A 16,043-nucleotide genomic window follows, 5' to 3' on the forward strand; every position below is an offset into this window, starting at 1 on the left:
AAAAAGAATTTCACAAGGTAATTATCACCAGTTAAGGCAGAAACAGGCAATTTTCACTTATTTTGAGGTGGAATGTCATCAGTTAAGGCAGGAACTGGCCATCTGGATGTGTATGTGCAGGTCACAGGGGATGTGATGGCTTAGCTTTGGCTCAGAGGCTTAACATAGACAACAAAAATAAATGGAAACATATTTCATGCTTATGGATGGGTAGCAATCTTATTGTGACAATGATCAACCTACCAAAAGCAATGTACAAATTCAATGTAATTTCCATCAAAATAACACTATCATTCTTTACAGAACTAAAAAAAATCCAAAAATTTATACAGATTAAAAAGAGAGTCTCCATAGTCAAAGCAAGACTAAGAAAAACAAAACCAAACCAAAAACAGACCAAAAAATCTGAAGGCATCACGTTATCTTGAAAGGACACAAAGATAGATGTGTACCCGCCCCCCACCCGCTACACCCTTGTTCTGCTCTCTAATCTTTGCACATACCAGAGATTTCGTAAGTTCTGTGAGTACCTGGTTTTCTGCACGTACCAGAGATTTTGTTTTGCACATACCAGAGATTTTGTAAGTTCTGAGGCAAGGTCACAAGACGTGTTTAAGTAAGATAAACTCTTGCTGCCATAAACCTGCTCTCCCGCCTCAAAGTTTGAACCAAAATATCAGAAATGGCAGGAACCAATCATAGTTAGCCAAATCGCCTTGTTCAAACACTAGCCAATCATATATCTGATTTGTATAATAACTCTATGCCCACTTTTCTTAGACTATATAACATTGTTCGGAGCTGAGTGGGGGAGCTCTCCTGCCCATCTCGTTTCACGAGCGAGGGAGAGTTCCAGGTTCGAGCCTGTAATAAAGATCCTTGCTGCTTAGCTTTGACTCTGGACTCTGGTGGTCTTCTTCGGGGAATAAACGGTCTGGGCATAACAATCTGACTTCAAAGTATGCTATAAGGCTATAGTTACCAAAACAGCATTTTAGGGGTATGAAAATAGACACATAGACCAATGAAACAGAATAGCAAAACCAGAAATAAACCCAAATACTTACAGCCAACTGATGTTTGACAATGTAAACAAAGATATAAAGTGGGGAAAGAACACCCTATTCAATAAATGGTGCTGGGACGATTGGGACGCCACACATTGAAGAATAAAACTGGATCTTCGACTGGGCACGTTGGCTCATACCTGTAATCCCAGCACTTTGGGAGGTCGAGGTGGGTGGATCATGAGGTCGGGAATTCAAGGCTAGCTTGGCCAAGATGATGAAACCCCGTCTCAACTAAAAATACAAAAAAAAAAAAAAAAAAAAAAAAAATTAGCAGGCCGGGAGCGGTGGCTCAAGCCTGTAATCCCAGCACTTTGGGAGGCCGAGACGGGCGGATCACGAGGTCAGGAGATCGAGACCATCCTGGCTAACACGGTGAAACCCCGTCTCTACTAAAAAATACAAAAAACTAGCCGGGCGCAGTGGCGGGCGCCTGTAGTCCCAGGTACTCGGGAGGCTGAGGCAGGAGAATGGTGTGAACCCGGGAGGCGGAGCTTGCAGTGAGCTGAGATCCGGCCACTGCACTCCAGCCTGGGTGGCAGAGCGAGACTCCGTCTCAAAAAAAAAAAAAAAAAATTAGCCTAGTATGGAGGTGGGTGCCTGTAATCCCAACTACTCGGGAGGCTGAAGCAGAGAATTGCTTGAACCCAGGAACCAGAGGTTGCAGTGACCTGAGATGGTGCCACTGCACTCCAGCCTGGGAACAGAGACTCGGTCTCAAAAAAAAAAAAAAAAAAAAAAGCCGGGCTCCGTGACTCACGCCTGTAATTCCAGCATTTTGGGAGGCCGAGGCGGGCGGATCACGAGGACGAGGACAGGAGATCGAGACCATCAAATGACTAACACAGTGAAACCCCGCTTGTACTAAAATACAAAAAATTAGCCGGGCGTGGTGGCCGGCGCCTGTAGTCCCAGCTACTCGGGAGGCTGAGGCAGGAGAATGGTGTGAAACCAGGAGGCGGAGCTAGCAGTGAGCCGAGATCATGCCACTGCACTCCAGCCTGGGCGACAGGGCGAGTCTCCGTCTCAAAAACAAAACAAAACAAAACAAAACAAAACAAAACAAAAAACGGATCTTTGTCTCTCACCTTTTACAAAAATCAACTCAAGATGGATCAAATACTGTCAGGCCTCTGAGTCCAAACTAAGCCATCATATCCCTGTGACCTGCACTTATACATCCAGATGGCCTGAAGTGACTGAAAAATTACAAAAGAAGTGAAATTTAAATGGCCTGTTCCTGCCTTAACTGATGACATTCCACCACAAAAGAAGTGAAAATGGCTGGTCCTTGCCTTAACTGACGACATTACCTTGTGAAATTCCTTCTCCGGGCTCTTGCAGGCTCAGAAATCTCCCCCACTGAGCACCTTGTGACCCCCCACTTCTGCCCGCCAGAGAACAACCCCCCTTTGACTGTAATTTTCCTTTACCTACCCAAATCTTATTAAACAGCCCCACCACTATCTCTCTTTGCTGACTCTTTTTGGACTCAGCCCACCTGCACCCAGGTGAAATAAACTGCACCTTGTTGCTCACACAAAGCCTGTTTGGTGGTCTCTTCACACGGACGCCAGTGAAAAATACTGTGATCTAAGACCTGTAACTACACAAAGTCTAAAGCATTGAAAAGACTCTTCTAGGCATTGACTTAGGGAAAGAGTGCACGACCAAGAACCCCAAAGGAAATGCAACAAAAACAAAGACAGATGGGACTTAAACAGTTCTCAAAAGAAGTTATACAAATGGCCAACAAACATAGAAAAAAAAAATACTGAACATCATTAATGATTAATGATTAGGGAAATGCAAATCAAAACCACAGTGTGATACCACCTTACTCTCCCAAGAATGACCATGATTGGCTGGGCATGGCATCTCTTGCCTCTAATCCCAGCACTCTGGGAGACTGAGACAGGTGAATCACCTGAGGTCAGGAGTTCCAGGCCAGCCTGGCTAATGGTAAAACCGTGCCTCTACTAAAAATACAAAAATTATCAGGGCGCGATGGCGTGTGTCTGAAATCCCTGGTAGTGCGGAGGCTGAGGCTGGAGAATAGCTTGAACCCAGGACGGGGAGGTTGCAGTGAGCTGAGATCACACCACTGCACTCCAGTCTGGGCGACAGAGCAAGACTCCATCTCAAAAATAAACAAACAAACAAACAGAAAAGACCATAATTAAAACATCAAAAAATAGGCCAGGCACGGTGTCTCACGCCTGTAATCACAGCAAACTCCATCTGGAAAAGAAAAAAAAAAAAAGAAGTAGGGAATAAACCCGCACATTTTGTATGTCCTCACTTACAAGTGGGAGCTAAGCTATGAAGATGCAAAGGCATAAAAATTATATAAGAGGGCCGGGTGCGGTGGCTCACGCCTGTTATCCCAGCACTTTGGGAGGCAGAGGCGGGCGATCACCTGAGGTTGGGAGTTCAAGACCAACCTGACCAACATGGTCAGGCTGTCTCTACTAAAAATACAAAATTAGCCGGGCATGTTGGGGTACGCCTGTAATCCCAGCTACTTGGGAAGGCTGAGGTAGGAGAATCCCTTGAACCTGGGAGGCGGAGGTTGTGGTGAGCCAAGATGACGTCACTGTCCTCCAGCCTGGGCAACAAGAATAAATAGATAAATGAAAGAATTATGTAATGGACTCTGGGCACTCAGTGGGAAGAGTGGGAGAGGGGATGAGGGATGAAAGAATACACTGTTGTACCCGAGCGAGTTAGAAAAACACCACACTTTGAGACAAATTCAAGAGTCCTTTATTAGCCGGCGACGCTTGAAATTCTCTCCGCCTGGAGGAAGGGGCTTGATTTTCTTTTATATTTCGGGTTAGGAAGGGGAGGGGGACTCAGTTGCAATAATTCTACAGAAGTAAAAACATGTAAAAAAGTTAAAAAGACAAATGGTTACAGAGAAACAAACAGTTTCCAGGTGCAGGAGCTCTTAAGTCTTTCATAAGATCATGTTGATATGTTGAGAGTCTGCTTATACAAGTTAACTCCTTGAGGAAGGGGGTGGGTAAGGAGTCCTTGAAGCCTTGCAAATGATAGAGCCAAATGGAGTTCATCCGGCTTTTTCAGCTAAGGGAGAGCTTATTCATGTGGAAACAAGACTAGGTGATTAAGGAAGAAAGGGAGAGTCTAAAAACAAAGTTAGTGAAAAACAAGGTTAGGTATTACAACACAATGGGTACAGTGAACATTGCTTGGGAGATTGGTGCACCTAAATCTCAGAAATCACCACAGAAGAGCTTATCCATGTAACCAAATACTACCTATACCCCAAAACTATTGAAATATAATAACTTAAGACAAAAATAAAAAATCTCCAAACTCCCTAAGTTTGTTTATATGCTTTGGCTTTTTATTTTTTTTAATTTAATTTAATTTAATTTAATTTTTTTAGAAAGGGCTCACTCTGTCACCCAGAATGGAGTGCAGTGGCTTGATCAGGGCTCACTGCAGCCACAACCTCCTGGGCTCAGGCAATCCTCGTACTTCAGCCCCTGAATAGCTGGTACTACAGGTTCAGGTCACCATGCTAAATTAGCTGGGCGTGGTGACGGGTGCCTGTAACCCCACCTACTCTGGAGGCTGAGGCAGGAGAATCACTTGAACCCAGGAGGCAGAAGTTGCAGTGAGCTGAGATCATGCCATTGCACTCTAGCCTGACTGACAGAGCAAGACTGTCTCAAAAAAAAAAAAAAAAAAAAAAATTAAGGTTGTTTCAAGTTAAAAAACAAAAAGTCTATTAAAATAAAATAGAAAAAGTCAAAAAATGTGAGATTATAAAATATATATGAAAATCTAGGGTGTTCAGAAATGACGTTTGATGGATTTATTTATAAGGTTTTACTAAAATTAGGTTTAGTTTTTGTTTTGTTTTGTTTTTTGAGATGACGTTTCACTCTTGTTGCCCAGGCTGGAGTGCAATGGCCCAAAACTGGCTCACTGCAATCTCCATCTCCTGGGTTCAAATGATTCTCCTGCCTCAGCCTCCTGAGTAGCTGGGATTACAGGCGCCCACCACCACGCCCGACTAATTTTTGTATTTTTAGTAGAGAAGGGGTTTCACCATGTTGACCAGGTTGGTCTTGAACTTCCGACCTCCAGTGATCCGCCCGCCTAGGCCTCCCAAACTGTTGGGATTAAAGGCGTAAGCCATCGCGCCCGGCCTTTAGTATTGATAATACACTATTACTAAAGTAAAAATTGGTTTACTTTTGAACAAAAGTTTTATGTATTATTAACATGACAGTAAAATACATCTGTTCACAATTCGAATACATTTAAAAAGAGAGAAAGTAAGGAAGAGATAGAATTTTCCCATGCTCTGGGGTGGGCCTGGCTCAGCTCAGGGAGGAAGCCCTGCCTGAAAGGGCTGCAGCCTAGGCTGGCACTCTTTCTTCATTCAGCCCAGCATCTGATCACATCTTCTGTCACTCAGGGCCTGAAGGGACGGGGCCTTAAACATTATCCAATCAGGGACGCTGGGCTGGGAACGTCCAATCAGGCACGCAGCTGGAGGGGACAGGGCGGCTTCCTGGACGTGGTTGAACCTTTGACTCTCGCTGCAGCCGGAGGTCAAGGTCTTGCCTTTATTGCTGTGTGTCCTCTGCTCCTAGAGGCCCAGCCTGTGTGGCGCTGTGACCTTCCTGTGTTGAGAGATCCACAACGAAGTCGCCAGGACCCCCTGGAAGCCTAGAAATGGTGAGTGTGCCCGGTCCGACAGCCCGAGAGAGTGGCCGGGGCTGGTTAGAACCGGTGGGAAGTGGCTGTGGCTGCACTCTGGCCTCCCCGCAGTCAGCTCCACATCTGCGCCCCGAGTTCTCCTTGCCTAGCTGGACCTCAGTTCCTTTTAGCCATAAGATGGCGGCTGCGCTGACAGCCGGCCCCGGGCGTCCTGTTTCTTCCCTGCGCTGTGACTGTGCCCTGGCCTGGAGCCAGGGCTACTCTTGGGGCAGCTCTGCACCCGCAGCGCCGGAGTCTCCCCCAGATGTGCAGGGACCATGGGAGGGTCGTCGGAGGAGAATCCTGACTCGGGGTGTGGTTTCATGAATGGGAAGAGCTTTGGTCCGTGAGGTTCCCAGTTCCTGCTTTCTCCTATTAAAAATTTACGGAAGTCACCGCAAAAATATTAAGGAATTTAATCAAAGAGTGATTCCAAAATTGTAGAGCACCCAGCTATGGGTTGTAGTTTATGATCTATTGAAGGGGTTTGACGGAAAGAGTTTTATAAGGTGCATAATGAAGAAAACCACATTCAATAATTGGTTAGGTACAGTTACGTAGTTTCTTTTCTTCTTCTTTTTTAAGTCAATAAGTATTTATTCAAGGAATTCCATGTTGTGATTTCTTCCACTGTCCATCAAAATCACTTTAGATCTCTAAAGAGCTGGAGTCAAAAGATTTATCTTCAAGTTTACTCTTTTTAATGGAACTTGATCCAGTTGTCCTGTCAGCCCTACATAACAATAATATAAAAGTAAATTTCACATTTCCAGAGATGATTGTACAGTGAGTGAACATGAATGAGTCCTGGAACCAGCCTGAGTTAACTCTGCTACAAACTGCTTGGTTATTAGCAACCCACAAGGGTTACAATACAAAGGCAAAGCACATTTGCATGATTCAAGCGATCTAGGAGAATTTTTAAATCTCATTGATTACTGACGAAATAGTTATTAGAAAAAAAAGAAAAATCTCATGTGGTTCACATTATATTTGTATTGCATTTCTATTACAGTTAATCAAGAAACTACAATTACGTAGTTTCTTGTTTTGTTTTATTATTATTATTTTTTGAGACGGAGTCTTCCCTCTGTCACCCAGGCTGGAGTGCAGTGGCACGATCTTGGCTCACAGCAAGCTCACGCCATTCCCCTGCCACAGCCTTGCGAGTAGCTGGGACTACAGTCGCCCACCACCTAGCCCGGCTATTTTTTTTTTTTTTTTTGTATTTTTTAGTAGAGACGGGGTTTCACCGTGTTAGCCAGGATGGTCTCCCTCTCCTAACCTCGTGATCCGCCCATCTCGGCCTCCCAAAGTGCTTGGATTATAGGCGTAAGCCACTGAGCCCGGCCTTGTAGTTTCTTAATTTGTAACATCAAGATGGAAATTTCTTGGTTATGTAATCAGAGGTTAATTGGCAGTTCATAGTGTGTTAAGCCTGAATTTTTTTCCCCCCAATGTAGTAATTTACAAAAAATGCATTTGTATTAGATTTTTTTTTTTTTTGAAAACAAGTCTCACGCCCAGGCTGGAGTGCAATGGTGCCATCTGGGCTCACTGCAATCTCCGCCTTTCAGGTTCAAGTGATTCTCCTGCCTCAGACTCCCGAGTATCTGGGATTACAGGCATGTGCCACCATGCCCAGCTAACTTTGTATTTTTACCAGGGACGGGGTTTCACCATTTTGGTCAGGCTAGTCTCGAACTCCTGATTTCAAGTGATCCACCTGTTTTGGCCTCCCAAAGTGCTGGGATTACAGGTGTAAGCCGCCGCGCCTGGCCGAAGTAGATTTTTTAAAAGTAGAAATTAGGAACTAGAGCCTTCTCAGTCTAACTGCCAGCCACTTAATTATTTTCACACCCCACAAGGAACTGCTGTTTCCTTGCATTTTTCACATGTGTCCCAAGCAGGGCCTCAAGTCATTTCGCCACCCCCTATTTCTCCAGCCTGACTCTGGCTTGCAGTAAAATACTTAATTTCCACTTCCTTCTGACATTCCCAAATGCCAATTTCCCTTCCCTTATTCACATTATCAACTATTTGTCCTTTAGTGTACATTTTGATACCTATTTTAATCATTTTTTGACAAAACATTTGATGGCACATTTAAAAAGATTTGTTTTCTGTTTGTAAATATTTTTTTCTTCTGTTTTCCCTAGACACAGATATCAGAATGTTTTTGGATCAAGGTTTCCCTTTGGAAACTTTATAGGGAGATGTGTCCTCAGCCACCTTTCAGTTTTTTCTTGGACCTGAGATTCAGTACCGTCTGGGGAAAAACCAGGATACCCGCCATGGCTATGTCTGCGAGAGTGTCTAGTGAATATCAGTTCCTGGGTCATTTTCTCCCATAAGATAACCTGAGGTATGGAGTGTAGCCTCTCATTTCCCATAAGACAACCTGAGATATGGAGTGGAGCCTCTCAAGAGCAGGTGAATGCCCTGGGGCTGAGAGGCATCTTCCGGTGCGCTGTTTTTTTGGAAAGCTATCCCCTTGAGATATTAATATTGTCTTTACCAACCCAGCTTCCATTTCTTGGAGAGACATTGTTGTTCAGACAATCAGATGCTGGTATTGAAGGGGAAACCAAAATAATTTTTGCCCCTGGATTCTCTTAGGGGACAGAAAAATAGTGAAATAAAAATGGTAAAAAGTTTGTGGAAAAGAATAGCACTCCAAAGACAAAGAAAAAAACTGACCCCAGTGAGATGGTGCAAGAACTTGCAAAGTAAAATGTACCTGGGGCACTCACTGGGGCAGAGTTCAGAGGATGATTATTGAGCACTTAAGTGAACAGGATGGGGTGGGAGAATCTCTCAAGTAATTGGATGGCCTGACTTGACACAAGAGTCAGGCGTATCTGTACCTTCAAATGATTTTGTTCACTCATTTTGACCTCAGTTTTATTTCTTTTATTTATTTATTTTTTTTACATAGAGTCTCATTCTGTTGCCCAGGCTGGAATGCAGTGGCACAATCTCTGCTCACTGCAACCTCCACCTCTCAGGTTCAAGCAATTCTTCTGCCTCTGCCTCCAGAGTAGCTGGGACTACAGGCACACACCACCATGCCCAGCTAATTTTTGTATTTTTAGTAGAGACAGAATATCACCGTATTGGTCAGGCTGTTCTCGAACTCCTGACCTTGCGATCCATCCGCCTCGGCCTCCCAAGGTGCTGGGATTACAGGCATGAGCCACCAAGCCCGGCCGTTTTTGTTTGTTTGTTTGTTTGTTTTAAGACAGTGTTTTCCTCTGTCACCCAGGCTGGGTGCAGTGGTGCAATCTCCTCATTCCGAGTTCCGAGTTCAAGTGATTCATATGCCTCAGCCTCCCAAGTAGCTGGGACTACAGGTACCCGCCACCACACCTGGCTACTTTTTGTATTTTTAGTAGAGATGGGCGTTCGCCATGTTGATCAGGCTGTTTGAGCTCAAAATTCTGACCTCGGCCGGGCGCGGTGGCTCAAGCCTGTAATCCCAGCACTTTGGGAGGCCGAGACGGGCGGATTATGAGGTCAGGAGATCGAGACCATCCTGGCTAACCCGGTGAAACTCCGTCTCTACTAAAAAATACAAAAAACTAGCCGGGCGAGGTGGCGGGCGCCTGTAGTCCCAGCTACTCGGGAGGCTGAGGCAGGAGAATGGCGTGAACCCGGGAGGCGGAGCTTGCAGTGAGCTGAGATCCGGCCACTGCACTCCAGCCTGGGTGACAGAGCGAGACTCCGTCTCAAAAAAAAAAAAAAAATTCTGACCTCAAGTAATCTGCCATCCTTGGCCTCCCAAAGTGCTGGGATTGCAGATGTGCCCAACTGACCTCAGTTTTTTAACTGTAAGTTGCATTTTATTAGTAGGTCTTAAAAGGTAAGAAAATATTTACAAAGGGCATAAAAAAGGTGAATTTCAAAAAAATAATATCTAATTATATATTTTATTTGTTGAAAATTGTCGTTCACCTTTTTCTTTCTCAGAGTGAATTTAGAAGTTTTTTCAGGTGTTTTGTTTTTTGTTTTTTGTTTTTTTTTCTTGGAGACACAGTCTCACTCTGTCACCCAGGCTGGCGTGCAGTGGCGGGATCTTGGTCACTGCCAGCTCTGCCTCCCCGGTTTATGCCATTCTCCTGTCTTAGCCTCCCGAGCAGCTGGGACTACCGGCGCTTGCCACCACACCCAGCTAATTTTTTTGTATTTTTAGTAGAGATGAGGATTTACCGTGTTAGCCAGGATGGTCTCCATCTCCTGGCCTCATGATCCGCCTGCCTTGGCCTCCTAAAGTGCTGGGATTACAGGCGTGAGCCACCGCGCCCGGCCCATAGGTGTGTTTTTTAATGACTGATTAATTTCAAACAGAACTCCATCTAGCTTTTACAATGTTAGCTACTGAGGAAAAAAATAAAAATTTTTCTTCCATTTTCTTCCATTTCCATTAATATATTTCCACAAGAAAATGTGGTAGATAATTGATGAGTTACATAGATTCGTGGAAACATCAGTTTCTTTTTTTGCAGGGTGAATTTGCAAAAATAAATATGTTTGTTCTATATTCTGTTATTTTGATTTCTGAATTTAATGGTAAATTTTATGTGATGAAACTTGGTACCTCCTAGAAGGTTCCCATATAACTATTTACCACCTTATTTTTAATACAAAAAATAAAATCATGCTTTATTGTCCAAAAAAAAAAAAAAAAAAAAAAAAAGAAATACATTTGCTTCTCTTACTGAGGTACAAAAGGTAAGCATCTTAACATTTTTCTTGGCCGGGCGCGGTGGCTCAAGCCTGTAATCCCAGCACTTTGGGAGGCCGAGGCGGGTGGATCACGAGGTCAGGAGATCGAGACTATCCTGGCTAACATGGTGAAACCCCGTCTCTACTAAAAATACAAAAAAACTAGCCGGGCGTGGTGGCGGGCGCCTGTAGTCTCAGCTACTTGGGAGGCTGAGGCGGGAGAATGGCGTGAACCCGGGAGGCGGAGCTTGCAGTGAGCCGAGATCACGCCACTGCACTCCAGCCTGGGAGACACAGCGAGACTCCGTCTCAAAAAAAAAAACAAAAAACAAAAAAAAAACATTTTTCTTACATGAACACTGTTTTGAATCATTTTGCTGGATTTTTCAAACAGTTTCAAAAACTAAGTAAATGACTCTGACATAGTAATTAAAGCTTGAGCCCAATGACTACAAGATAAGGTTAATTTTGAGCCAGCAAAAGGAGGTTATTAAAGGCCCAGTTAGTTCCTTCTGGAAAGCCTTTCCTGCAGATGTCCCAGCCTGCTTACCCCAGCGGTGGAAGAAGCCTCCATAGTGAGAGAAGCTACAGAGCCCTGCAAAGCTGGGGCCCCACAGGCAGATGCAGTTAAGGTTAAGAAAGAAGGGATTTGGGGGTCTTACTGAAGATAAAATTGTTACTGTTTTGAGGCAGTTTCGAGAGGTTTTAAAATAAACCAGTTAGACGTATATATATAAAAAAAAATTGAATTCCAAAGGAGTATTGCAAAAGGAGGAAGTACCAACTATAAGATCTTTAAGGATTGCAAAGATTAGGTAGAAAAGGGCTTTTTTTCCTAGGGAAAAGCAAATAAGATTAGAAAGAAGGTGAGGGGAATGTTTAAACGAAGGGTGAAATACTCAGATTTTAGATCAGAGAATGTTTTAACCTGAAGTCAGTGTGTTCTAAGGAGTGTTCTTCAGACAGTGAATCTGCAGTAGCATAAAATGAGGTCGTATGGTGGCTCAGAGTGAGTGTAGCTCAGAGTTTAGGAACCTGTGGGAAGAAAATAAACTTAAGTTTGATTAAAAAGTATTTTATGTTGACCACTGAAGGCAAATTCAGCTGATTTTTTTAATGAGAAGAAGAAAATATGCAGAGTGTTTTTCTGGCTGTGTATTAGGTAAGCAAAGAGAGCAGCATCTAAGTCATAATGGGAAGGGTGTTTCTTCTCATAAAATGTTCCTGGAGAACACAGAGGATAGAGAGTTTTATTAATCACAGCTGTTTATTATCTATATGCATCATCTTTTCCCACCCATTTTTTTGATTCTATACTTTTCTTCCATTTGACTTTTTGGGGTTTGTATATTTTATTTGAAGCCAGTAAATATAACTACAGTGTTCTGTTGAGTTCTGTGAGTAACTCTATCAGATTATTGGATTTCAGAAAGGAGAGTCCCCAATTTTTAAATAGTACCTCAGAAGCATAGATGGGGCCCATGGAGTTTGTGACTGGCATCTGCAGTCAGGACAATGTTGTGGGACTGAGCCCTGAATCAGGGTCTGTGCTGACTCTGGGTGGTGTCAGAATTCAAGTGTTAGACAATGAGTTGGTGTTGGAGAATTGTTGGTGTTCATCAAACTCTGCAGATTTGGTGCCAGAAGAAAAATATCAGACTCCTGGCCTGGAATGAAACTCTGGGTGTCTGGGAATGGGAGGCTCTGCTCTCCTCTACACGGGCTGTCACACTGCCCCTTGTTCTTTGATTTCACATCTCCTCCCAGGGTGACAGAGGACTGAAAACTTAAAGGAGATCTGATGACAAACTCTATTTTGTCACAGCTGCCAGCAGAGGATTTCCACCCACTCACAAACACTCACTAGACATTGATGTGTCCACACCCCTCTCAGGACAAGGCACCACCCTCAGAAATTTTACCACAGCATTTTTGATCCTAGTGGTTTTTTTGGCCAGAAACCTACAAAAGTGTCTATGAATCTCCTGGCATATCTATTTTCAGACACTGAATCTGCAGTAGCGACCTGTTTCTCCACAAGCCTAGGGTTTGTAATCTTATCTGCCTTCATGGGCCCAGAAATAAATCAGAGTACAGCCCCACCTGGGCCACTACCTATAGCACAAACCAGTCCTTCTACCTGCCTTGTACTCTCTCCAACCCAGGGACTTTTTTTTTCCTTTAACTTTTATTTTTGATTGGTTCAAGGGTACACGTGCAGCTTTGTCATACAGCTAAAATTGTACCATGGGAGTTTGGTGTGCAGATTATTTTGTCCCTGCAGTACTAATCATAGCACCAAAAAGGTATTTTTTCTGACCCTTTTAGTCCTCCCACCCTTCACCCTCAACTAGGCCTCAGTGTGTTTTTCTCCTGTGTGTTCTTGTGTTATCATTAACTCTTACTTACAAATAATATGCATTTGGTTTTCTGTTTCTGCATCAACTTTCTTTTTTTTTTTTTTAAATTTATTTATTATTATTATACTTTAAGTTGTAGGGTACATGTGCATAACGTGCAGGTTTGTTACATATGTATACTTGTGCCATGTTGGTGTGCTGCACCCATCAACTCGTCATTTACATCAGGTATAACTCCCAGTGCAATCCCTCCCCCCTCCCCCCTCTGCATCAACTTTCTAAGAATAATGATCTCCAGCTTCATCCATGATGCTGCAAAGGACATAATCTTGTTTTTTTTGTTGTTGTTCTGGTAGAATTCAACTGTGAATATGTCTGGTTCTGAGCTTCACTTAGTTGGTAGGCTATTTATTACTAATTCAATTTTTTGAGCTTATCTATGTATTTAGGGCTTTGATTTTGTGTGTGTGTGTGTATTCAGTCTTGAGAAGCCTTGAGAAATTCAATAATTTTTTCATTTCTTCTAGATTTTTATTTGTTTGTTTATGTACATGGCAGACTTCAGTATATTTTTGTGGGGTCAGTGGTAATGTTATTTTCTAATTGTGTTTATCTGTATCTTCATTAATCTAGCTAGTAGTTTATTTACCTTTTTAAAAAAATAGATTTAATACCTGGATCTTGGTATTTTGTAGTTTTTCATGTCTAAATCTCCTTCATTTCAGATCTGACTTTTGCTAGCTTAGGGGCTGATTTGCTTTTGTTGCTCTCAGTCTTTTATTTATGGATTCAGGTTGTTAAACTGAGATCTTTCTTTTTTTTTTTTTTTTTTGAGACGGAGTCTCGCTCTGCCGCCCAGGCTGGAGTGCAGTGGCCGGATCTCAGCTCACTGCAAGCTCCGCCTCCCGGGTTCACGCCATTCTCCTGCCTCAGCCTCCCAAGTAGTTGGGACTACAGGCGCCCGCCACCGCGCCCGGCTAGTTTTTTGTATTTTTTAGTAGAGACGGGGTTTCACCGTGTTAGCCAGGATGGTCTCGATCTCCTGACCTCGTGATCCGCCCGTCTCGGCCTCCCAAAGTGCTGGGATTACAGGCTTGAGCCACCGCGCCCGGCCAGAGATCTTTCTTTTTGATTGAGGATTTAATGCTATAAATTTTTCTTTTAACACCGCCTTAGCTGTATTGCAGGGATTCTGATGTGTTGTACTTTAGTTCTTACTTGTTTTAAAACACTTTTTGGTTTCTGCCTTAATTTCATTATTTACCAAAAAGTTATTTAAGTGTAGGCCATTTAATTTTTATTTAATTATTTAGTTTCCAGTTGTTTTATTGGTATTGAATCATATTTTTCTTTTCTTTCTTTTTTTTTTTTTTTTGAGAGAGAGTCTCGCTCTATCGCCCAGGCTGGAGTGCAGTGGCCGGATCTCAGCTCACTGCAAGCTCTGCCTCCCGGGTTCACGCCATTCTCCTGCCTCAGCCTCCCGAGTAGCTGGGATTACAGGCGTCCACCACCACGCCCAGCTAGTGTTTTGTATTTTTTTTAGTAGAGCTGGGTTTTCACTGTGTTAGCCAGGATGGTCTTGATCTCCTGACCTCGTGATCCGCCCGTCTCGGCCTCCCAAAGTGTTGGGATTACAGGCTTGAGCCACTGCGCCCGGCCTGAATCATGTTTTTCTTAAGCTGTAATCTGTGTGTGTGGTTTGTATCATTTTGGGATTTTTGAATTTGCTGAGAATTGTTTTGTTTCTGATTGTGTGGTGAATTTTAGAGTATGTGCCATGTGATGATAAGAATGTGTTTTGTGGTATTTTTAGATGAAGAGTTCTGTAGATGTCTATTAGAACTATTTATTTGGTAAAGTGTTGAGTTCAGGTCCTAATATTGTTAATTTTTTTCTTCAATGATCTGTCCATTAGTGCCTGTGAGATGTCATCTCTGAGTATTACTGTGTCAGATTCTAAGTCTCTTCAAAAGTCTCTAAGAACTTGCTTTATTCATGTGAACCCATGGATTTTTTTATAACACCTTTCTCTCTTCTGCTTTTCCCCCCATAAACATCCTTTCAGGTGCACACAGTGTGCAAAATTCAGATGTCCAAGAGTTCAAGAACTTGTCCAGAGACCTGCTGTTTTAAGAGAAAATATAAATTATAAATAAGAGGCTTTATTCTCATATGTGAAAATAAGGGAGGATAACTACCTGATTTTTATAAAAGGTTTAGATTATATGTATATATTTCTTCTGCTTTTTGAAATATATGTAAATCATATTAGCAAAGAAACAAACCTTTTGCCATTCTTTTTGACTCAGAATTGTCTTTATCTGCGACTTGAGATTCATTGCTTTTTGTCTTGGCAAAAGATTATTTTTTTTTTATCTTTAGTCTTTAAGGTAGACACAGACTTGTTCAGAGTAAAGTTCATTCAAGAGCATAATAAAATTGAGCACAAAGATCAGATTAAATTTACCAATACAGAATAACAAAGACCAAAAGATACTGAGTAAGTTCTTTTGCAGAAACCTGGTTATCCAAGGTGATTATTTGCAGGCTGACATACTTACACTGCAAAAGCCAGAAGAGTTCAGTGTATAAACTGAACAGTGGAGTCTGTTGTACTTGGGTTACTTCAGTACAGTTAGTGTAGTTATGTGTAGTGTTTGTAGACAACCTGCATTCATATAAACAGTATTTCTACAGCAGTATGAAATTAAGGCCACAATATTTACTTTGATTGAATTCCTTAATTATTTTAATATTATTATTTATATTTTTGAAATATAGTGTTTCAACCGAATTATAGTTCAGATAATTTTTAAAAATCTTCCACACATTATGACTAGTACATAAAATTATTCATACTTATATATTTATATCTGATACCCAAAAAAATTTCCCATTAAATCGTTATAGTGGATATTAGTCCGACATGCTTATTAATGTATCCAGTGGGAATAATTATAGGTAAGCATAATTTTAGTGTCCTATATTTTACCAAATTAGTGTGCTGCTATTAGAGGACAAATAAAGACAGGTGATATGGCTACCTAGAAACCGTAATAGCTCTCCAGTCAGCTATGTTGCAAGCTCTAATATATTCTACTATATTAACACAGTCAGATTTCAATTTTTTATTAAAAAAGTGCTGGTGGAAGTT

General features: G+C 42.3%; 1 protein-coding gene across 1 annotated transcript in view; it reads left to right on the plus strand.

The window, feature by feature from the left end:
- Positions 1-5,602: 5,602 nt before the first annotated feature.
- LOC105489683 (zinc finger protein 728) overlaps positions 5,603-16,043 on the plus strand; it is a 33,691-nt gene continuing 23,250 nt past the window's right edge. The window contains exon 1 of the mRNA XM_024795349.2: positions 5,603-5,783. Coding sequence (XP_024651117.2) covers positions 5,781-5,783 — 3 coding nt within the window. The 5' untranslated portion in view covers positions 5,603-5,780. The remainder of the gene's footprint in view (positions 5,784-16,043) is intronic.

The sequence above is a fragment of the Macaca nemestrina genome, chromosome 20, assembly GCF_043159975.1.
Source record: "Macaca nemestrina isolate mMacNem1 chromosome 20, mMacNem.hap1, whole genome shotgun sequence".
NCBI classification, from domain to species: Eukaryota; Metazoa; Chordata; class Mammalia; order Primates; family Cercopithecidae; genus Macaca; species Macaca nemestrina.